The 16,712-nt window shown below is 62.0% G+C and overlaps 1 protein-coding gene across 1 annotated transcript in view; it reads left to right on the top strand.

Annotated features, from left to right (window-relative positions):
* Positions 1 to 16,712, top strand: part of ANKMY1 (ankyrin repeat and MYND domain containing 1) — a 59,496-nt gene that overhangs the window by 24,827 nt on the left and 17,957 nt on the right. The window contains exons 10-15 of the mRNA XM_076005402.1: positions 1,467 to 1,638; positions 1,736 to 1,876; positions 3,184 to 3,330; positions 8,338 to 8,469; positions 13,835 to 13,948; positions 14,194 to 14,359. Coding sequence (XP_075861517.1) covers positions 1,467 to 1,638; positions 1,736 to 1,876; positions 3,184 to 3,330; positions 8,338 to 8,469; positions 13,835 to 13,948; positions 14,194 to 14,359 — 872 coding nt within the window. The remainder of the gene's footprint in view (positions 1 to 1,466; positions 1,639 to 1,735; positions 1,877 to 3,183; positions 3,331 to 8,337; positions 8,470 to 13,834; positions 13,949 to 14,193; positions 14,360 to 16,712) is intronic.

Genomic DNA, 16,712 nt, shown 5'->3' with positions numbered 1-16,712 from the left:
CCCGCGTGACCAGTTCTGAACGTGGAGAACAGTGCCGGGGCGGAGACCCCCGGGAGAGGGAGATGGTGGGTCTCGGTGTGAAGACGCCTGCTGGCGCTCCCGGTTCCACGCTGCAGCCGGCTGCGCCCCACTGGCCAGTTCCCGCCTGCACCAAGCAAGACCGTCCACGACTGTCCGGAAAGCCCACTGGAACGATGCTCCTTTTCCCGCCGCGTGTCTGTGGGAGGCGGCACTGTCCTCGTCTCCGTAACCAAAGCAACGGATCACAACACACGAGCCCCGGAGCAGGGGACCAACCGCCACCTCCCATCAAGCCGGACACGGAAGACTCGCAAACGTGTGCGACGCCGCCTCTCTTTCCACTAGCTGTTTTTGTTTTGTAAAATACGGCAGCTTTGCATTCAAACATTACACACGCTAACGTGCAACAGGCGTGTCGTCGTTAGTTTTTAAATAAATTGGTGAGCATTTACAGATTTCCCAATTTGGAAAGTTCGGAGTGCAGCGGGCGCCGATGTAGAACCACGCGCACAAAAGCTCTCTGTGTGCTCAGAGCGGAAAGGGGCCGGGGAACGGGGGTTTGGGGGCCGCTGCGCTGGGCTCCCCTGCTCACCGGCCGCCTGCCTGCCCCGCCGCTCTGTGCGGGCCTGGCCGTGGGGTGGGCGGGCCTCCAGACCCTCCCCGCCTGCCTGCGTGCAAGGCCAGCCCAGACCTGCCCCTGGTCCTGGTCCCGTGGGTGGCCGCCGCCTCCCTCCCACTCATTCTGCCTGTGGGTGCCTGGCCCTGCACACCTGCCCCGCACACCTGCCCCGCACACCTGCCCCGCACACCTGTCCCGCACACCTGCCCTGCACACCTGCCCCACACACCTGTCCCGCACACCTGGACATCTCCCCCCGAGGCCCCATCCCACCATCTGTGGCCCGTGCTCCTCTTCAGAGGTGTGTGTGCATGGTGTGTGTGTGTGAGGTGTGCGCTGTGTGTATGTGGGGTGTATGTGTGTGGTGAGTGGTGTGTGTGTTTGAGTGTGTGTGGTATGTGTAATGGATGTGGTGTGTGTGATGTGTGTGTGTATGTGTGGTTGGTGTGTGTGTGGTGTGTGGTGTGATGTGTGTGTATGTTGGAGTGTGTGTGGTGTGTATGTCAGTGTGCGTGTGTGTGTGCATGTGTGGGTGTTGGAGTGTGTATGTCAGAGCGTGTGCATGTTGGAGCATGTGTTGTAGCGTGTGTATGTCGGAGCGTGTGATGTGTATGTTGGAGTGTGTCCTAGCATGTGTTGCATGTGTATGTCGGAGCATGTGCGTGTGTGTATTCCGTAGCGTGCACACCACACCGCGTCCTCCCACACATCCCCCCAGCGCCTGCCCTGCCCTGTCCTCGGGGTCCCGTCCGGGCGGCTGGCGTGAGGCCACCTGTGCCTCCCCGCGGCCGTCACGGCGACGCTGACGCCGTGGCTGCCCCTGCAGGCGGCGGAACCGGTGGCGCACCATCCAGCTGCTGCTGCGGCGCGGCGCGGACCCCAACCTGTGCCGCGTGCCCATGCAGGCCCTGTTCCTGGCCGTCAGGGCGGCGGACGTGGACGGCGTGAAGCTGCTGCTGCAGCACGGCGCCAGGACCGACATCCGGCTGCCCCCCAAGGTAGGCGCGGCCGCCGCCGCGGGAACTGGGCTCGGGGGCCTCGCCTGCCCGGCACTGGGTCACCTGCCGCCCCCCGACCCCCGCGCTCCCTCCGCAGCTGGGGGCCCTGACGCCTCTCCACATCGCCGCCGCCCTTCCCGGCGACGAGGGCGTCAAGATCACGGAGCTGCTGCTGCACGCCATCACCGACGTGGACGCCCAGGCGGCCGACCAGGACCAGACGTACGAGCCGGACAAGGTACGGCGGCGGGCGGGGCCGGCCAGGCAGGGCGTCCTCTCCGACCTGTCGGGCCACCTGGGGCGGGAACGGGCCGGGGCAGGGCCAGAGCAGCCCACCCAGGCAACAGGCAGAGCTAAGTGATTGAAATAAGTGAGTTGAGAGCCTGTTTGTTCAGGCAGTTGAACAGAGTGTGGGGGCCCCAGGGGACATTTTGCAGGTGACTCGATCTCGTGCCTTCCAGGAGGTCGTCTTTGGGGGGTGTCCCCGCCTTGCCCTGCTCTGTCCCCCCTGTCCTCCCAGCCACCTCTGTGCAGCGGGGGGCCCCTCACAGCCCCTCTTTGTCCCCTCGGCCTTGCCCCTGCTGCTCTCCAGAGCCGGGGCCCCGAGTGGGCTCTGAGCTCGGAAGTGCCCGGCCGGGGCGAGTGGTTGCCGGGGCCCTCGTCCACCCGTGCCAAGGGCAGGGGCTGGCCCTGGGCGGCACGTGGTTTCCTGTCCTGGGGAGGGGCCGCCAGGCGGGGCTCGTCCCCTTTCGTTGATGAGAGCTGTGTTCTCCAGACAGCGTGGGGACCCAGAGACGGCGGCCCCCGAGCTCGCAGGCTGCGGCGAGTGGGCCGAGACTGTCCACTGGGCGCCTGGCTGGAGGGAGCAGGGCAGGACGGGCCACCCGGCGGGGCGTCCTCGGGTGGCACACGCAGCAGCCTCTGGAGGGCAGGGGTGGGGCGTGGGCACAGGCGTCCTGCCGGGGGTGGGCGATGCGTGGGAACAGGGGCGGGTGCAACTCGAGGCGGGCGGGGCGGCCGGCGGGGCTGGTGTCCCCAGTTCACACTGAGCTGCGGCCGCTCCACTTGCAGCGTGGGCTCCAAACCCCTCAGCCCAGGGCCTTGCTGGCCTTGCCGGGCTCCCGCAGACCCCCGGCCACGGCCCTGCAGCCCCGGATCCCTTCCCCCGTGAGCGCCGAGCCCCTTGAGGGCAGGAGCTCTGTCGTTGTCTTCCCCCGTGTGCCCTGCAGAGCCTTGTGCAGCCCCGACACGCGGCAGCAACTGGGGGCTCGCGTACACGCGTGTGCACGCGGCCTGTGCAGCTCACTGCGTGTGAGGTCCACCAGGGGAGGGCGCAGCGGGCCTCTGACCACTGTGGGTGAGGGGCGCTGAGGCCCCGCGCCAGCACGCAGGGTGGCTTCACGGGGTGGAGCCACAGACCCGCGGCCCCGGGTGGCGGTGGGGGGGCTCCTGTGGCTGCTTCCTGGGGCTCGTGGCCTGCCCCGGCCGGCGCGGCAGGTCTCTGGGCACTCGGAGGGCTGCACTGAGCCCCCCGTTTGCACGCAGTTGGACCTGCCGTTCTCCAGCATGAAGCTCAGCGGCGAGCCGGGCCCGCCCAGTGCCTACTACAGCCCGTGCCCCGCCACGGGCCTCCCGCAGGAGGGGGGCAGGACGGCCCTGCACGTGGCCTGCGAGCGGGAGGGCAACAGCAAGGTGAGCGCGGGGCGCGGGGCCGTGACGCCGCGGCCCACACGGTGGTGCGTCTCGTGCTGAGACTCGGGGGACAGCCAGGGAGCACGTAGGGAGGGAGGAGGGGTGGAGGACGGGAGCCTCCGGCCCCAGGGACGGCCGTGTCAGAGCAGCGCCTGGCCAGCCAGCCGTGGGCCTGTGCACGTGTGCCTTTGCTGTGCTCACTGTAGGCGTGCCTGAGTGTGCACGCGTGTGAGGCCCAGGTGTGACATGCCAGCACACGCCTGCATGCCCCTGAGCACATGTGAGTGTGAGCGTGTGCGAGTAGGTCAGTACGTGTGTGGGCGTGGGCGTGGAAGCATGTGCGTGCCTGGGGAGTGCACACATGCACGCGGTCTCAGGTGCGGGCTCCAGGCTGGGAGCCCTTGGCATGAGGCCCCCCACAAGGGGCCTGGCTGCTGGGGTCCAGCCAGCGGCTCTCCCGCCTGCAGGGCAGCTGGCCTCGGTCCCCCCCCCCCGCCCCCGCAGGGGACGGCACTTCCCACGGCGGGACGGAACGCAGTAGGGTGACATCAGACAGAGCACGGCACAGCAGAGCGTGTGCCTACCCGTGCGGAAGGCCACGTGCACACAGGTGCAGGGCCTGGGGCGTGGCATGGAGCCCGTTTCTCGCTGGGGGACCCCGTCAGACGTCTTGGGGAGCCTCCGGCCGGGCTGCAGCTGTCCTCGCTTCTGACCCCATCTGCCTCTGCCGCCGGCCTCTGCCTCAGGCCCAGAGCCGAGGGGGCCACAGGGCTGGGCGGGTGTGGGGACATGGGCAGCCGGCTCTCAGCTCTGCCCTGCGGTGGCCGGCGCAGCCTGGCCCGTCAGCTGTGGGGTGCACAGCAGGCTGAACCTCAGTTTACCCACCACAGTGTGGAGCTGGTGACCCTGGGCCTGCGGTGAGGTCAGTTTGCCGCCTCCCAGGGCGACGACTTGTATGGTCCCGACACACGGGGCCACGCGTGTGAGAGTGGCGTGTGGCGTGGGGGGGGGACGGGGCAGGTGCAAACGGGCTGCCTGCTTCAGAACGTCCTGGCAAAGGCTCCAAGGGGACGGGGGTGGGGGGGAGCAGGTCCCTAGGGGTCTTCCTGGGGGCGGGCGCTACCCTGACCAGAGCCAGGAATGGGGACAGCTCAGCCGGGAGAAGGCCCAGCCCAGCCCCAGCCCCGTGCACTGGCCGGGCTGTGAACACGGAGTTCCCACCGCTGACTGCGTCCTTTCCACGGACTGCAGGTTTGGGGAAGTTCAGGGGAAACAGAGTCAGGAGACACGAAATGCGACGCTGTCGTAGGTGAGGGACAGACCTGGGGGAAGCCCCGGCGCTGAGGGCAGGAAGGCTGTGCAGCACCACCACCTGTCTGCATTCCTGGGTGGGGGAGAGCCTCCCCAGGCTCTCAGCAGCTTCTGTCGGGGAGGGGAGGGGTACGGAGGCCCGGCCAGCACAGGGGGTCTCAGCAGGGCAGTGGCAGCCAGGCCCCAGAGAGTCCCTGCGGGGCATGGGAGCTGGACGGCTACTCCCCACGGGAGCTGGATGGCTACTCCCCGCAGGCTTCTGGGGCAAGAGGAGGCAGAGCGGGGGAGGCCCAGGTTGCAGGATGGGTGTTTCCTAAGGGGAAGTGAGAGTGTTGGCGGCTTCTGAGCAAAAATGAAAAGGAAAGTGCAGGGACCACCTGGGGGAAGGTGGGCCTCCCTTCTGGTGCGGAAAATGCCCTCATCAGCTGAGGCTGGGGGCCTTTTTTTTTTTTTTTTAAAAAAAACACAAAACAAAACAAAAATAAAAGAGAGATGGGGTCTCGGGGTCTTGCTCTGCTGCCCAGGCTGGAGTGCTGTGGCCCAATCCCAGCTCACCGCAGCCTGGAACTCCAGGGCTCAAGGAGTCCTCCCAGCCCGGCCTCCCAAAGTGCTGGGGCTGCAGGTAAGAGCCTCGGTGCCCGGCCAGAGGCTGGGTTCTTCGCAGGCAGGTGCTCCCGTGTGACCCCGGAGCCCTGGCGGAGGGGGTGTTCCTAGTGGTGCCCAGTGCCTGCCAGGTCCTGCTAGGAGGGCCATCCGGTCTGGACTGTCCCTCTTCATTGACAACAAGCCGTACGTCAATTTACACCTCAATGTTCTGTGGAAATGATGCACGTTTGGAAAACACCCTCTCAGTCTGAAGATGCACCCACACACCCACCCACCCACACGTCCGTTCATCCAAATTTTAGAACTCTCCGTGTGCCAGGCAAGGTGCTGGGCTAGAGCAAGCAGCAACTGAGGGTTGCGTTGGTTTTCTGGTGCTTACATTAATGCTCACTGTCAGGTGCTCCTTGGGAGTAGGGCGCCTCTCTAACCCCCCGTGCTTCTTTCTGCCTTTCCACCCACGCAGTGCGCCAGGGACATTGTCCGGCTCCTCCTCTCCCACGGAGCAAATTCCAACCTGCTGTGGAGTGGCCACTCTCCGCTGTCCCTGTCCATCGCCAGTGGGAATGACCTGGTGAGCGTGTTCTCCACCCACAGACCTGGGCACCTGTGCCATTTCCATTTCCAGCGCCCTGCCCCCGGTAGTCACTAGGATTTGAAGTCGTTGGCCATTTATCTACCCACCCATTCATCTATGCTTCCGTCTATTTGCCTATCTATCCACCCAACAGCCCATCCACTCACCCATCAGTCCATCCATCCATTCATTTACTTATCCATCTATCTGTGTATGTGTCTACTCATTCTTTCATCCCTCCATCCTTCCTTCCATCCAATCTTTCATCCATCCATCAACTAATCCATCCATCCATTTATCCACTCATCCATCTATCTATGCATCTACTCATTCCTCCATCCCTCCATCCTTCCTTGCATCCAATCATTCATCCATCCATCCATCCACTAATCTATCCACTCATCCATCCACCCAGTAAGGCATCCATCCATCTATACATCTATCCACTCATCTGTTCATCCCTCCACTCATCCATCCATCCATTCATTCATTCACTTATCCATCTATCTATGCATCTACTCATTCCTCCATTCCTGCATCCTTCCTTCCATCCAATCACTCATCCATCCATCCAGTAAGGCATCCATCCATCCATCTATCCATCCATCCATCCATCCATCCACTCATCTGTTCATCCTTCCACTCATCCATCCACCCACTCATCTGTTCATCCACCCTACCACTCATCCATCCATCCACTTATCTGTTCATCCTTCCACTCATCCATCCATCCACTTATCTGTTCATCCCTCCACTCATCCATCCATCCATCCATCCATCCATCCATCCACTCATCTGTTCATCCTTCCACTCATCCATCCATCCACTCATCTGTTCATCCACCCTACCACTCATCCATCCGTCCACTTATCTGTTCATCCTTCCACTCATCCATCCATCCACTCATCTGTTCATCCACCTATCCACTCATCCATCCATCCACTTATCTGTTCATCCCTCCATCCATCCATCCATCCATCCATCCATCCATCCACTCATCTGTTCATCCACCTATCCACTCATCCATCCATCCACTTATCTGTTCATCCTTCCACTCATCCATCCATCCACTTATCTGTTCATCCCTCCACTCATCCATCCATCCATCCATCCATCCACTCATCTGTTCATCCTTCCACTCATCCATCCATCCACTCATCTGTTCATCCACCCTACCACTCATCCATCCGTCCACTTATCTGTTCATCCTTCCACTCATCCATCCATCCACTCATCTGTTCATCCACCTATCCACTCATCCATCCATCCACTTATCTGTTCATCCCTCCACTCATCCACTCATCCATCCATCCATCCATCCATTCACTTATCCATCTATTTATGCATCTACTCATTCTTCCATCCCTCCATCCTTCCTTCTGTCCAATCACTTATCCATTCATCCATCCATCCATTAAGGCATCCATCCATTCATTCATTCACTTATCCATCTATCTATGCATCTACTCATTCCTCCATCCCTCCATCCTTCCTTCCATCCAATCACTCATACATCCATCCAGTAAGGCATCCATCCATCCATCCACTCAGCTGTTCATCCATCCACTCATCCATCCTCTCATTTAACTGTATTTATTGAGCATCTACTACGTGCCAGGCAGGCACCACTTTAGGCGCTAGGCGGTAGATAAAACGGCGCCCCGGCTCTCGATCCTCGCACATCCTCACTGGGGGAGCCAGACCACACACTAGCGTGCAAGGCGGTTTCAGGCGGTGACAGTGTCACGAAGACGATAAAGCGTGGTGAGGGGACGGCGAGTGGCGGACGGGCCGGCTGCTTTAGCAGGGTGGCAGGGAGGTGACATCTGTCTGGTGAGGTGAGATCTCCGCGGAGATCTGCCCCGGCTGAATGCACGGGTGACGTGGGGTGGGGCTCTCGGGACTTCTGCACGGGCCAGCCCCCCTCACGCGTGGAGCCATTGGCCCGGCCAGGCGTGTGGTCCCGCGCCCCCCGTTAGACCGGGGGCGGGGTGGCGACAGCTCCGGGCTGAGCGGCAGAAGCTCCTCAGAGCCAGCACTAGTGACGCTTGCCCGGCCGTGTCCGCTCGTCTCCTGGGCTCCCGGCGGGACCTGGGCAGGTGCTGGGGACGTCGCCACAGACGAGACGTGCCCCGTTCTGCCTCCGGTTCAGTGGCCACAGTGACGCGGGGGCGGGCGGCATCCAGGGAGCCCACAGACGCCCCTGGCCCCGTGCGTGCGGGGGACCTGCCCTGCGGCCGCCGCTGCCTGGGGCCGGGAGGCGAGTGGGCGCCGGGACCAGCCGGGCAGAGCAGAGAAGGTGCTAGAACCAGCCCCCCGGGGGGAGTGCAGCTCCTCCCCTCCGCGCCCAGCGCCGTCCTCTGCAAGGCAGGCGGCCGTGGACCTCCCGGTGGGATCTGCGGGAAGTGGCCCCGGCGGGGCCTCCGTGCCCGGTCCCGGTGTGGCCGAGCTCTGGGGTCCCCCCTCGGTGAGGGCAGGTGGCGTGGTGGCCACCGACGGCCTGTCTGTGTGCCCAGGTGGTGAAGGAGCTCCTGTCCCAGGGGGCCGACCCCAACCTGCCGCTGACCAGGGGCCTGGGCAGCGCCCTGTGTGTGGTGTGCGACCTCAACTACGAGACCCAGCGGAGCACGGACTGCAAGCTGGCCCTGGTGAGGAGGCGGGGGTGGGGGCGGGGGCGGGGGAGGGGGAGGGCCAGGCCTGTGGGGGTGTCGGGGGTGCGCCCTCCTGCAGTGAACCCCCGTCCATGGTCCTGGCGGGTGGTGGGTCGCTGGCTCCATGCCCTCCAAGCCTCAGTGGTCTGAACGGTCGAGAAAGAACAAAATATTGCACGTTCCTTAGAAAAACGTGCCGGTGCTGGCAGCCAGGCGGGACTTTGGGGCCCGTCTCCTGGCCGTGGGGAGCGGCCCTGGCAAGGTGCGAGCCCAGCACCCACCCGCCAGGGAGCCCTTCCGCAGGCCTGGCCCAGCGCTCCATGGGGCCATCGCCGCGGTCCAGCCCGCGTTCGGGCCGCGTGTTCAGCCTGGTTTCCTTCCTCGGAGCTGCAGGCCGTCTGAGCAGGGGCGGGGGCGGGGGCGGGAAGGGGGGGGCGGGAAGGGGTTTCTGCCCCGCGTCTGTGCGTCTCTGGCGGCCGCGCTCTGCCCCAGCGGAGCCTTTGCCGTGCGCAGCTTGCCGCGAGCATAGGTCACGACGCTCACTTCAGGTTCTTTTGTTTCTAAGTTTTTTGCCAAAATGAGGTCATGCCTTACGCAGCTTTTTAAAAAAATTGTGGTGACACATCCATGACGTCGGCGTCGCCGTCTGCACCCCCGTGGGCGCCGCCGGCCGGGGCGACGTCTGTTCACGCTGTCGTGCAGCCATCGGGCCGCCCGTCTCTGTCACTGCTGCGTCCTGCCAACCGACCTCTGTCCCCGTCAAAATGACCCCCGGCCGGCGCCCAGCACTGCGCTTCCGCCTCCGTGCCCCCGGCCCCTGCGTGGCCCTCGCAGGAGTGGCACCGGGCAGCGCTCGTCCTTCTGTGGCTGGCTCCTGTCACTCAGCGTTCAGTGTCCCCAAGTGCCGTCCATGTGGTACAAGAGCAGGTGTCAGGTTCCCTTCCTTCCGCGGTGTGGATGGGCCACACCCCACCTACCCGCTCGTCGGCAGACGGGGACCCTGCTGCTGCCACGCCGTGGCTGGCATGAATCACGCCGCCGTGACCCCGCACACAGACGCCTCTTGAGGGCCCTGCTTCAGTTCTTTGGGGTGCACGCCCGGAAGTGGGGCGGCCGTGTCAAACGGCCACCCTGTGTTTACGTTTTTAAGGAACTGACGTGCCGTTTTCAACGCGGCGGCTCCGCGTGGCACCCCGCCAGCCGGGGTGGGCTCTGCAGCGCCCTGGCGTGGGTCCTGGCGGCCCCGCCCTCGCCAGCCCCTGTGATCCCCCGTGTCCTTGGTCTGAGCATGTCGTCTCCGGAGAAGCGTCTGCTCAGATCCTTCGCCCGGTTTGGAGTCGTGTTGTTGTTCGTTGTCGTTCTTAGGAATTCTCCGTATGCTCTGAATGGGGCTGATCCCTGACCAGGCATTTTCTCCCGTTCTGCGGGCTTCTCTGTGTCGGCGCTGCTCTTTGGTGCACAGAAGGTTCTAGTTTCCACGGAGCCCACTTAGTCTGCTCTTTCTTCTGTTGCCTGAGCCTTCGTGCCACATCCAGGAGTTCTCGGTCACATGCGGCGCCGCGGAGCTTCCTCCTGTGTCCTCTCAGAGTCTCATGGCGGCTCAGCCGGGAACTTTGGCAGATGCTTTTCAGCCTCTGCGTCCCCGGAGCTGCGGGGCGGGCTCGGCTATCCGCGCAGGGATCTCGGTGCCTGTAGGGGGTGGGTTGGGGGGGGATTCCAAATAGTCGCCCGTCTGATTCCTGAGTGTGGGGCCACCACTTTCCTTCTGGTCTCTCCTCGTCTTGCTTCTGGCCTGGCCGCCCGCACAGCGAGCCGTGAACAGGCCAGGGCGGGGACGCGGGACTTGTGCTGCACCCCAGGGCAGCCGGCTCCTCAGCCCACCGGCTCTCCGTGTTTTGCTGCTCAGGCTGCGGTAGAGCCCTGTCCTTTGGGCGTGTTAGTTGCAAACAAACAAACAGGTTTATAATTTGGAAAAAAGAGAGCTTTATTTCTCATTCGGTTTCAGCCCCGGATGCCCCCCTCCGGCAGGCTGGGGAACGGCTCCTGGTTCAGGAACTCGCGCTTGGGGCTGGGGGACAAAGGAAACGGGATTTTACACGGAGCGGGGCCAAATGCACAGATTTAACAAGCGACCACCGGAGGAGTGGCGAGGGTCCCTGGAAGGAGAACTGCGCACTCGTGCAGTGGGGCTTCCTGGCCTTTCGTGGGTCCGTGTTCCCTCCACGTCAGACAGGCGAGGCCAGGACAAGAAAGCCCTCCGCACGCGTCCCGCGGCTTGTCACCGTCACTCCGTGGTCGGTGGTGCATTGCCAGGAGAGGGTGCGGGGGTGGCCCTCAGGAATCACAGTCCGGGGGGCAGCGGGGAGGGCTACAGCGACACATGTCTGATCCCAACGCGGATGCAGTTTTTTTTTTTTTTTTTTTTGAGTCAGAGCCTCACTCTGTTGCCCAGGCTAGAGTGAGTGCCGTGGCGTCAGCCTCGCTCACAGCAACCTCCAACTCCTGGGCTCAAGCGATCCTCCTGCCTCAGCCTCCTGAGTAGCTGAGACTAACAGGCATGTGCCGCCATGCCCGGCTAATTTTTTCTATATATTTTTAGTTGTCCAGCTAAGTTCTTTCTATTTTTTAGTAGAGACGGGGTCTCGCTCTTGCTCAGGCTGGTTTCGAAGTCCCTACCTGGAGCGATCCTCCCGCCTCGGCCTCCCAGAGTGCTAGGATTACAGGCATGAGGCACCGCGCCCGGCCGGCTTCAGGGATTTTTGCATCTGTGAGCCTGTCCCTGATTTGGGGGAGTCTGAGATAATTTATGCCTCAAACTGACCCTGACAATCTCACGGGCCTGCCTCTTCCCGGCGTCCCTGGGCCTGGGGCGGGGGGGCGCGTCTACCCAGCAGGGCAGGGGCGGTGGACGGCGGCCAGGCCGGTGGGGTCCAGACAGAGCTCGGGCCCTGCAGGCTTCGCTGTCAGGACGTCAGGAGTAAAGTGAGGGACAAACAACGTTCACAACAGGCAGTTAAAGGAGTTTGGGTGTTAGAATGGAACAGAGGAAGGAAACTATTCCCTTAGGAGCCAAATAAAAACATCAGGAAGAAAATTGTAACTTTTTTTTTTTTTTGTAGTCAAGAAACAACCCATGATTGAATCAAAACTTTGGATAAGTAGTTAAAAAAAAACTCAAATAGGCTAGGAGTTTAAATAATGGGTCTTTTGAGACAATTTTTCTTTCTCCAATTTCCCATTTTCTAGTGAAGGCTAGTCATAGTAGGACCCATTTATTTGTAAAATAAATTCGGGTCTCCTGACACTTAGCCTGATTATTTGCATAAAGCACAGTAAGAGCAATCGCTGGCCATATAGGCTTTATGTTGTTTTATTTTTTTAATTGGCTTTGCTGGAATTTTTTTCCCCATAAGGAATCTCAGGTGAGACTTAAAGCTTCTCGAGCCAGAGCAAGGGTTTCGCTGCCCGTGGATTCCCGTGTGAATTGGGTCTGTTCCTCTTTCTCAGGGTCCCAAAGAAACCTGGGGCTCCCGCACCTGTCAGCAAGTGACATTTTCCCTTCTGTAGGTCAGGAAATGTCCCAGATGGGGTGTCAGGACGGCACCTTTCCGGAGGGCTTTATTGACCTTATAAACTTAACCCAATTCCTCACGGCAGTCTGGGCGTGCCTCAAAGTTCCAGCCACCCAGCATCTCTGATTCCGTCCCGTCATAGAAGGAAACAGAGTCTCACCGGACTCGTGCAGATAGCTGTATGGCCATAAAATAAGAATACTCACAAATAGTTCCCAAATCCCGGAGAAATCAAGTACAGAGAAAAAAAATGTTTCAAATTGTTTATAAAAATACACCTTCCCAGTTTGCTGTGAGCTGCAAATAGCTCAAAAGAAGAAAAGAGAGTTCTGGCTTTTGGAAAACAAAACATAAAGAGAAGCAATCATGTTTAAACAACAGTCATTAGAAGAACTGGTCTAGTTCCGTTTGGTTAATTTTGGTTTTGCGTGAGGTTGGGCTGGCAATCCTCGTGAATGCATCAGGTTTAAAACCGTGGAAGTTTATCTTTTTGGTTTTGTGTTTTAGTTTGGGTGGTGTGGGCTCCAGAGTGATGGCTGCACAGGTACCGAGGGGCACCTGTCCGGGCCCTTTGTATACATTTCCTTGAAGAGGCAAACTGCACTGCAGTCAGTTACAAACCACCTTTTGAGACAAATCAAAAGTAAAACAGTAATGGTCTGTTGGTGACAAAGGTCTTAGAATTGTTATGGTTAAAGAGACAACTGACAAAGAAATTTGGTTAAGTTTTTGGGCACATAACAATTTTTTTTTTTGAGTCGGAGTCTCACTCTGTTGCCCAAGCTAGAGTGCCGTGGCGTCAGCCTAGCTCACAGCAGCCTCAAACTCCTGGGCTCAAGTGATCCTCCTGCCTCAGCCTCCTGAGTAGCTGGGACTACAGGCATGCGCCACCATGCCCAGCTAATTTTTTCTATATATTTTTAGTTGGGCAATTAATTCCTTTCTATTTATAGTAGAGACGGGGTCTCGCTCTTGCTCAAGCTGGTTTCGAACTCCTGACCTTGAATGATCTGCCCGCCTAGGCCTTCCAGAGTGCTAGGAACTATTTAACATATAACTGTAATGATTACTGATAACATACATCAATCCTGCTAGGGCTTACTTTACCGGTAGGGCTTACTTTACCTTATTTTTGGGGAAACACGGCAGGTGCTGCTTGCTTGGGTAGAACTGGGTGTCTTGTGCCAGAGCCCGTCGACGTGGTGTGTTTGCCACAAGTCACGCACACACGTATGTATCTACCCGCATGTGGCACACGGACACCCACCCACAAACGCGTGTGCCTGCACATACACAGATGCTTACAGCCACTGGGCCTACACATGCACGCACACACCCACCCGTGCACACCCGTGCATTCGCTGTCTCACCGAGCACCCATGCGGGCATGTTGGGGTGCAAGGAAGAACAAGACCCGTCGTGCCGCCACGCCTATTGAGCAGTAGCGTGACCGACGGCATCAGGTGGGTATCGGGGGGCTCCCCAAGGGGTGGCCCAGCCTGGGCTCACGCTGGCACTGCGTGGCGAGACTCAGCCCGTGGGCCCAGCTGACTCTGCCGCGCCTGCCAGGGCGGCCGCTGTGGGTCTCCGGTGACCACGGCCCTGCCGGGCTGTCCAGCCGGGTCTTGCCTTCCGGCTGCTGTCTAGCCGGGTCTTGCCTGGGGGCTGCTGTCCAGCTGGGTCTTGCCCTCGAGCTGCCCCTGGCGCCTGGCCGGTGTGGGCATGGGGCCTGGGGTCCGGCGTCCGGCAGCGTGGACACAGCCCTGCAACGCCCGTTCCGTTCTCCGCAGATCGACCGGCTCATCCACCATGGCGCCGACATCCTGAAGCCGGTGATCCTCATGCAGGGGGACAAGGTGGCTGTGGGCACGGCCGTCGACTACGGCTATTTCCACTTCTTCCAGGTAGGGCTACGGTCCTGCGGCGAGGGAGGTGGCGCGGGCTCCGCGGGGTGCCCCGCGCGGGAGAAGAGAACCCGCCGCAGGGTTGCGGCGTGCCGGGCGCGGCCGTGTGTCTGTCCTCGGCCGTGTGTCTGTCCTCGGCCGTGTGTCTGTCCTCCCGGAGAAGGGCGGGCGCTCTCGCCCCCAGGGCCGCCTGCGGCGGCGGGGCGGCGGGTCCGGTGGTGACGCGCGCGCGTGCCGCGCCGCAGGACCGGAAGATCGCTCACTGCCCCTTCCACGCGCTGATGCCCGGAGAGCGGGAGACGCTCCTGGAGCGGAAGAGGGTCCTGGAGTACCTGGGCGCGCACCTGCGCCGCGCCGTCTTCGCCAAGGAGAGCCAGTGGGACCCCGCGCTGCTGTACCTGAGCAAGAAAGGTGGGCGGCGGCTGCGGGGCGGGGCCTTGCTCGCCGTGACGCTGTGCTTGGCGCTGTGCGGTGCACGGTGGGCCGGGCGCACGGTGCAGGGGCGGGGCAGGGAGGGGCGCAGGAGCCCTGCCCCTGGGCTGCCCGCCCAGCCCCTGTGTCCTGCTCTCCGAGGGGTCCTGCAGGGGAAGTGGCGGAGGGTCCGGGCTGGGGTGCCTGGCAGGGAGGGGCCCTGGGGCCAGGCCCTGCTGCGGGGAGGGGGGCACCTGCCGGCACCAGGTGCGCCCAGCGCTAGAGCGCGGCGCTCGTCTCCATGTCCACTCACCCCTGCATGGGCCCTTTCCCACACACCCCTGCAGTTCAACCACTGCACACACTGACACCCACACCCACCCGCCTCCACACGACAACCCAGCCAATGTGTTAACACGTGTGCACATGCGTGCGTGCACACAGCCCACGTCCTCACACGTGCGCCACACACAGCCCACACCTAGGTCCCCCGTGCCCGCCCACCCCTCGCCCTTCACCCCTCCCACGCACACAGCCGTCGGGCGGGAGTTCGCGCAGGCGGGTTCTTCCTCAGGGCTGGGACGCCAGGCCCGGTGGGCGCGTCTGGGGAGGGGCTGTCTGCGCCCAGGACGCCCGCCGGCACCGACCCTCACCCCTTCGCGGGCGCCCAGCTCCGAGTGGTCACGCTGGGGCTCGGCGTCAGCATGAGCGTTTGAGGGGCACTGATGTCGTCAGACCACAGCACCCCACCCGTCCCACATACTCACCCCTGCACCGCACACCCCACATACTCACCCCTGCACCGCACACCCCACATACTCACCCCTGCACCCCACCCGTCCCACATACTCACCCCTGCACCCCACCCATCCCACATACTCACCCCTGCACCGCACACCCCACATACTCACCCCTGCACCCCACCCGTCCCACATACTCACCCCTGCACCCCACCCATCCCACATACTCACCCCTGCACTGCACACCCCACATACTACCCCTGCACCCCACCCCGTCCCACATACTCACCCCTGCACCCCACCCATCCCACATACTCACCCCTGCACCCCACCCCGTCCCACATACTCACCCCTGCACCGCACACCCCACATACTCACCCCTGCACCCCACCCGTCCCACATACTCACCCCTGCACCCCACCCGTCCCACATACTCACCCCTGCACCACACACCCCACATACTCATCCCTGCACCCCACCCGTCCCACATACTCACCCCTGCACCGCACACCCCACATACTCACCCCTGCACCCCACCCCGTCCCACATACTCACCCCTGCACCCCACCCATCCCACATACTCACCTCTGCACCGCACACCCCACATACTCACCCCGGCACCCCACCCCGTCCCACATACCCCTGCACCCCACCCATCCCACATACTCACCCCTGCACCCCACCCCATCCCACATACTCACCCCTGCACCGCACACCCCACATACTCATCCCTGCACCCCAGCCCGTCCCACATACTCACCCCTGCACCCCACCCCATCCCACATACTCACCCCTGCACCCCACCCATCCCACATACTCACCCCTGCACCCTACCCCATCCCACATACTCACTCCTGCACCCCACCCATCCCACATACTCACCCCTGCACCCCACCCCATCCCACATACTCACCCCTGCACTGCACACCCCACATACTCATCCCTGCACCCCAGCCCGTCCCACATACCCCTGCACCCCACCCATCCCACATACTCACCCCTGCACCCCACCCCATCCCACATACTCACCCCTGCACCCCACCCCATCCCACATACTCACCCCTGCACCCCACCCCATCCCACATACCCCTGCACTTCAGCCTGTCCCACATACTCACCCCTGCACCCCACCCATCCCACATACTCACCCCTGCACCCCCACCCCGTCTCACATACTCACCCCTGCATCCCCACCCCGTCCCACATACTCACCCCTGCACCCCCACCCCGTCTCACATACTCACCCCTGCACCCTCCACCCCATCCCACATACTCACCCCTGAACCCCCACCTATCCCACATACTCACCCCTGCACCCCACCCCATCCCACATACCCCTGCACTCCAGCCTGTCCCACATACTCACCCCTGCACCTCCACCCATCCCACATACTCACCCCTGAACCCCCACCTATCCCACATACTCAACCCTGCACCCCTGCATACCTCACCCCACATACTCACCCCTGCACCCCACCTCACCCCACATACTCACCCCTGCACCGCACCTCGTCCCACATACCCCTGCACCCCACACCCCGTCTCACATACTCACCCCTGCACCCCACACCCCATCCCACATACTCACCCCTGCACCCCCACCCCGTCTCACA

This window comes from Microcebus murinus, chromosome 8 (genome assembly GCF_040939455.1).
Source record: "Microcebus murinus isolate Inina chromosome 8, M.murinus_Inina_mat1.0, whole genome shotgun sequence".
NCBI lineage: Eukaryota > Metazoa > Chordata > Mammalia > Primates > Cheirogaleidae > Microcebus > Microcebus murinus.
Note: the sequence above shows the minus strand (reverse complement) of the source record. Positions and strands in the feature narration are given on the sequence as shown.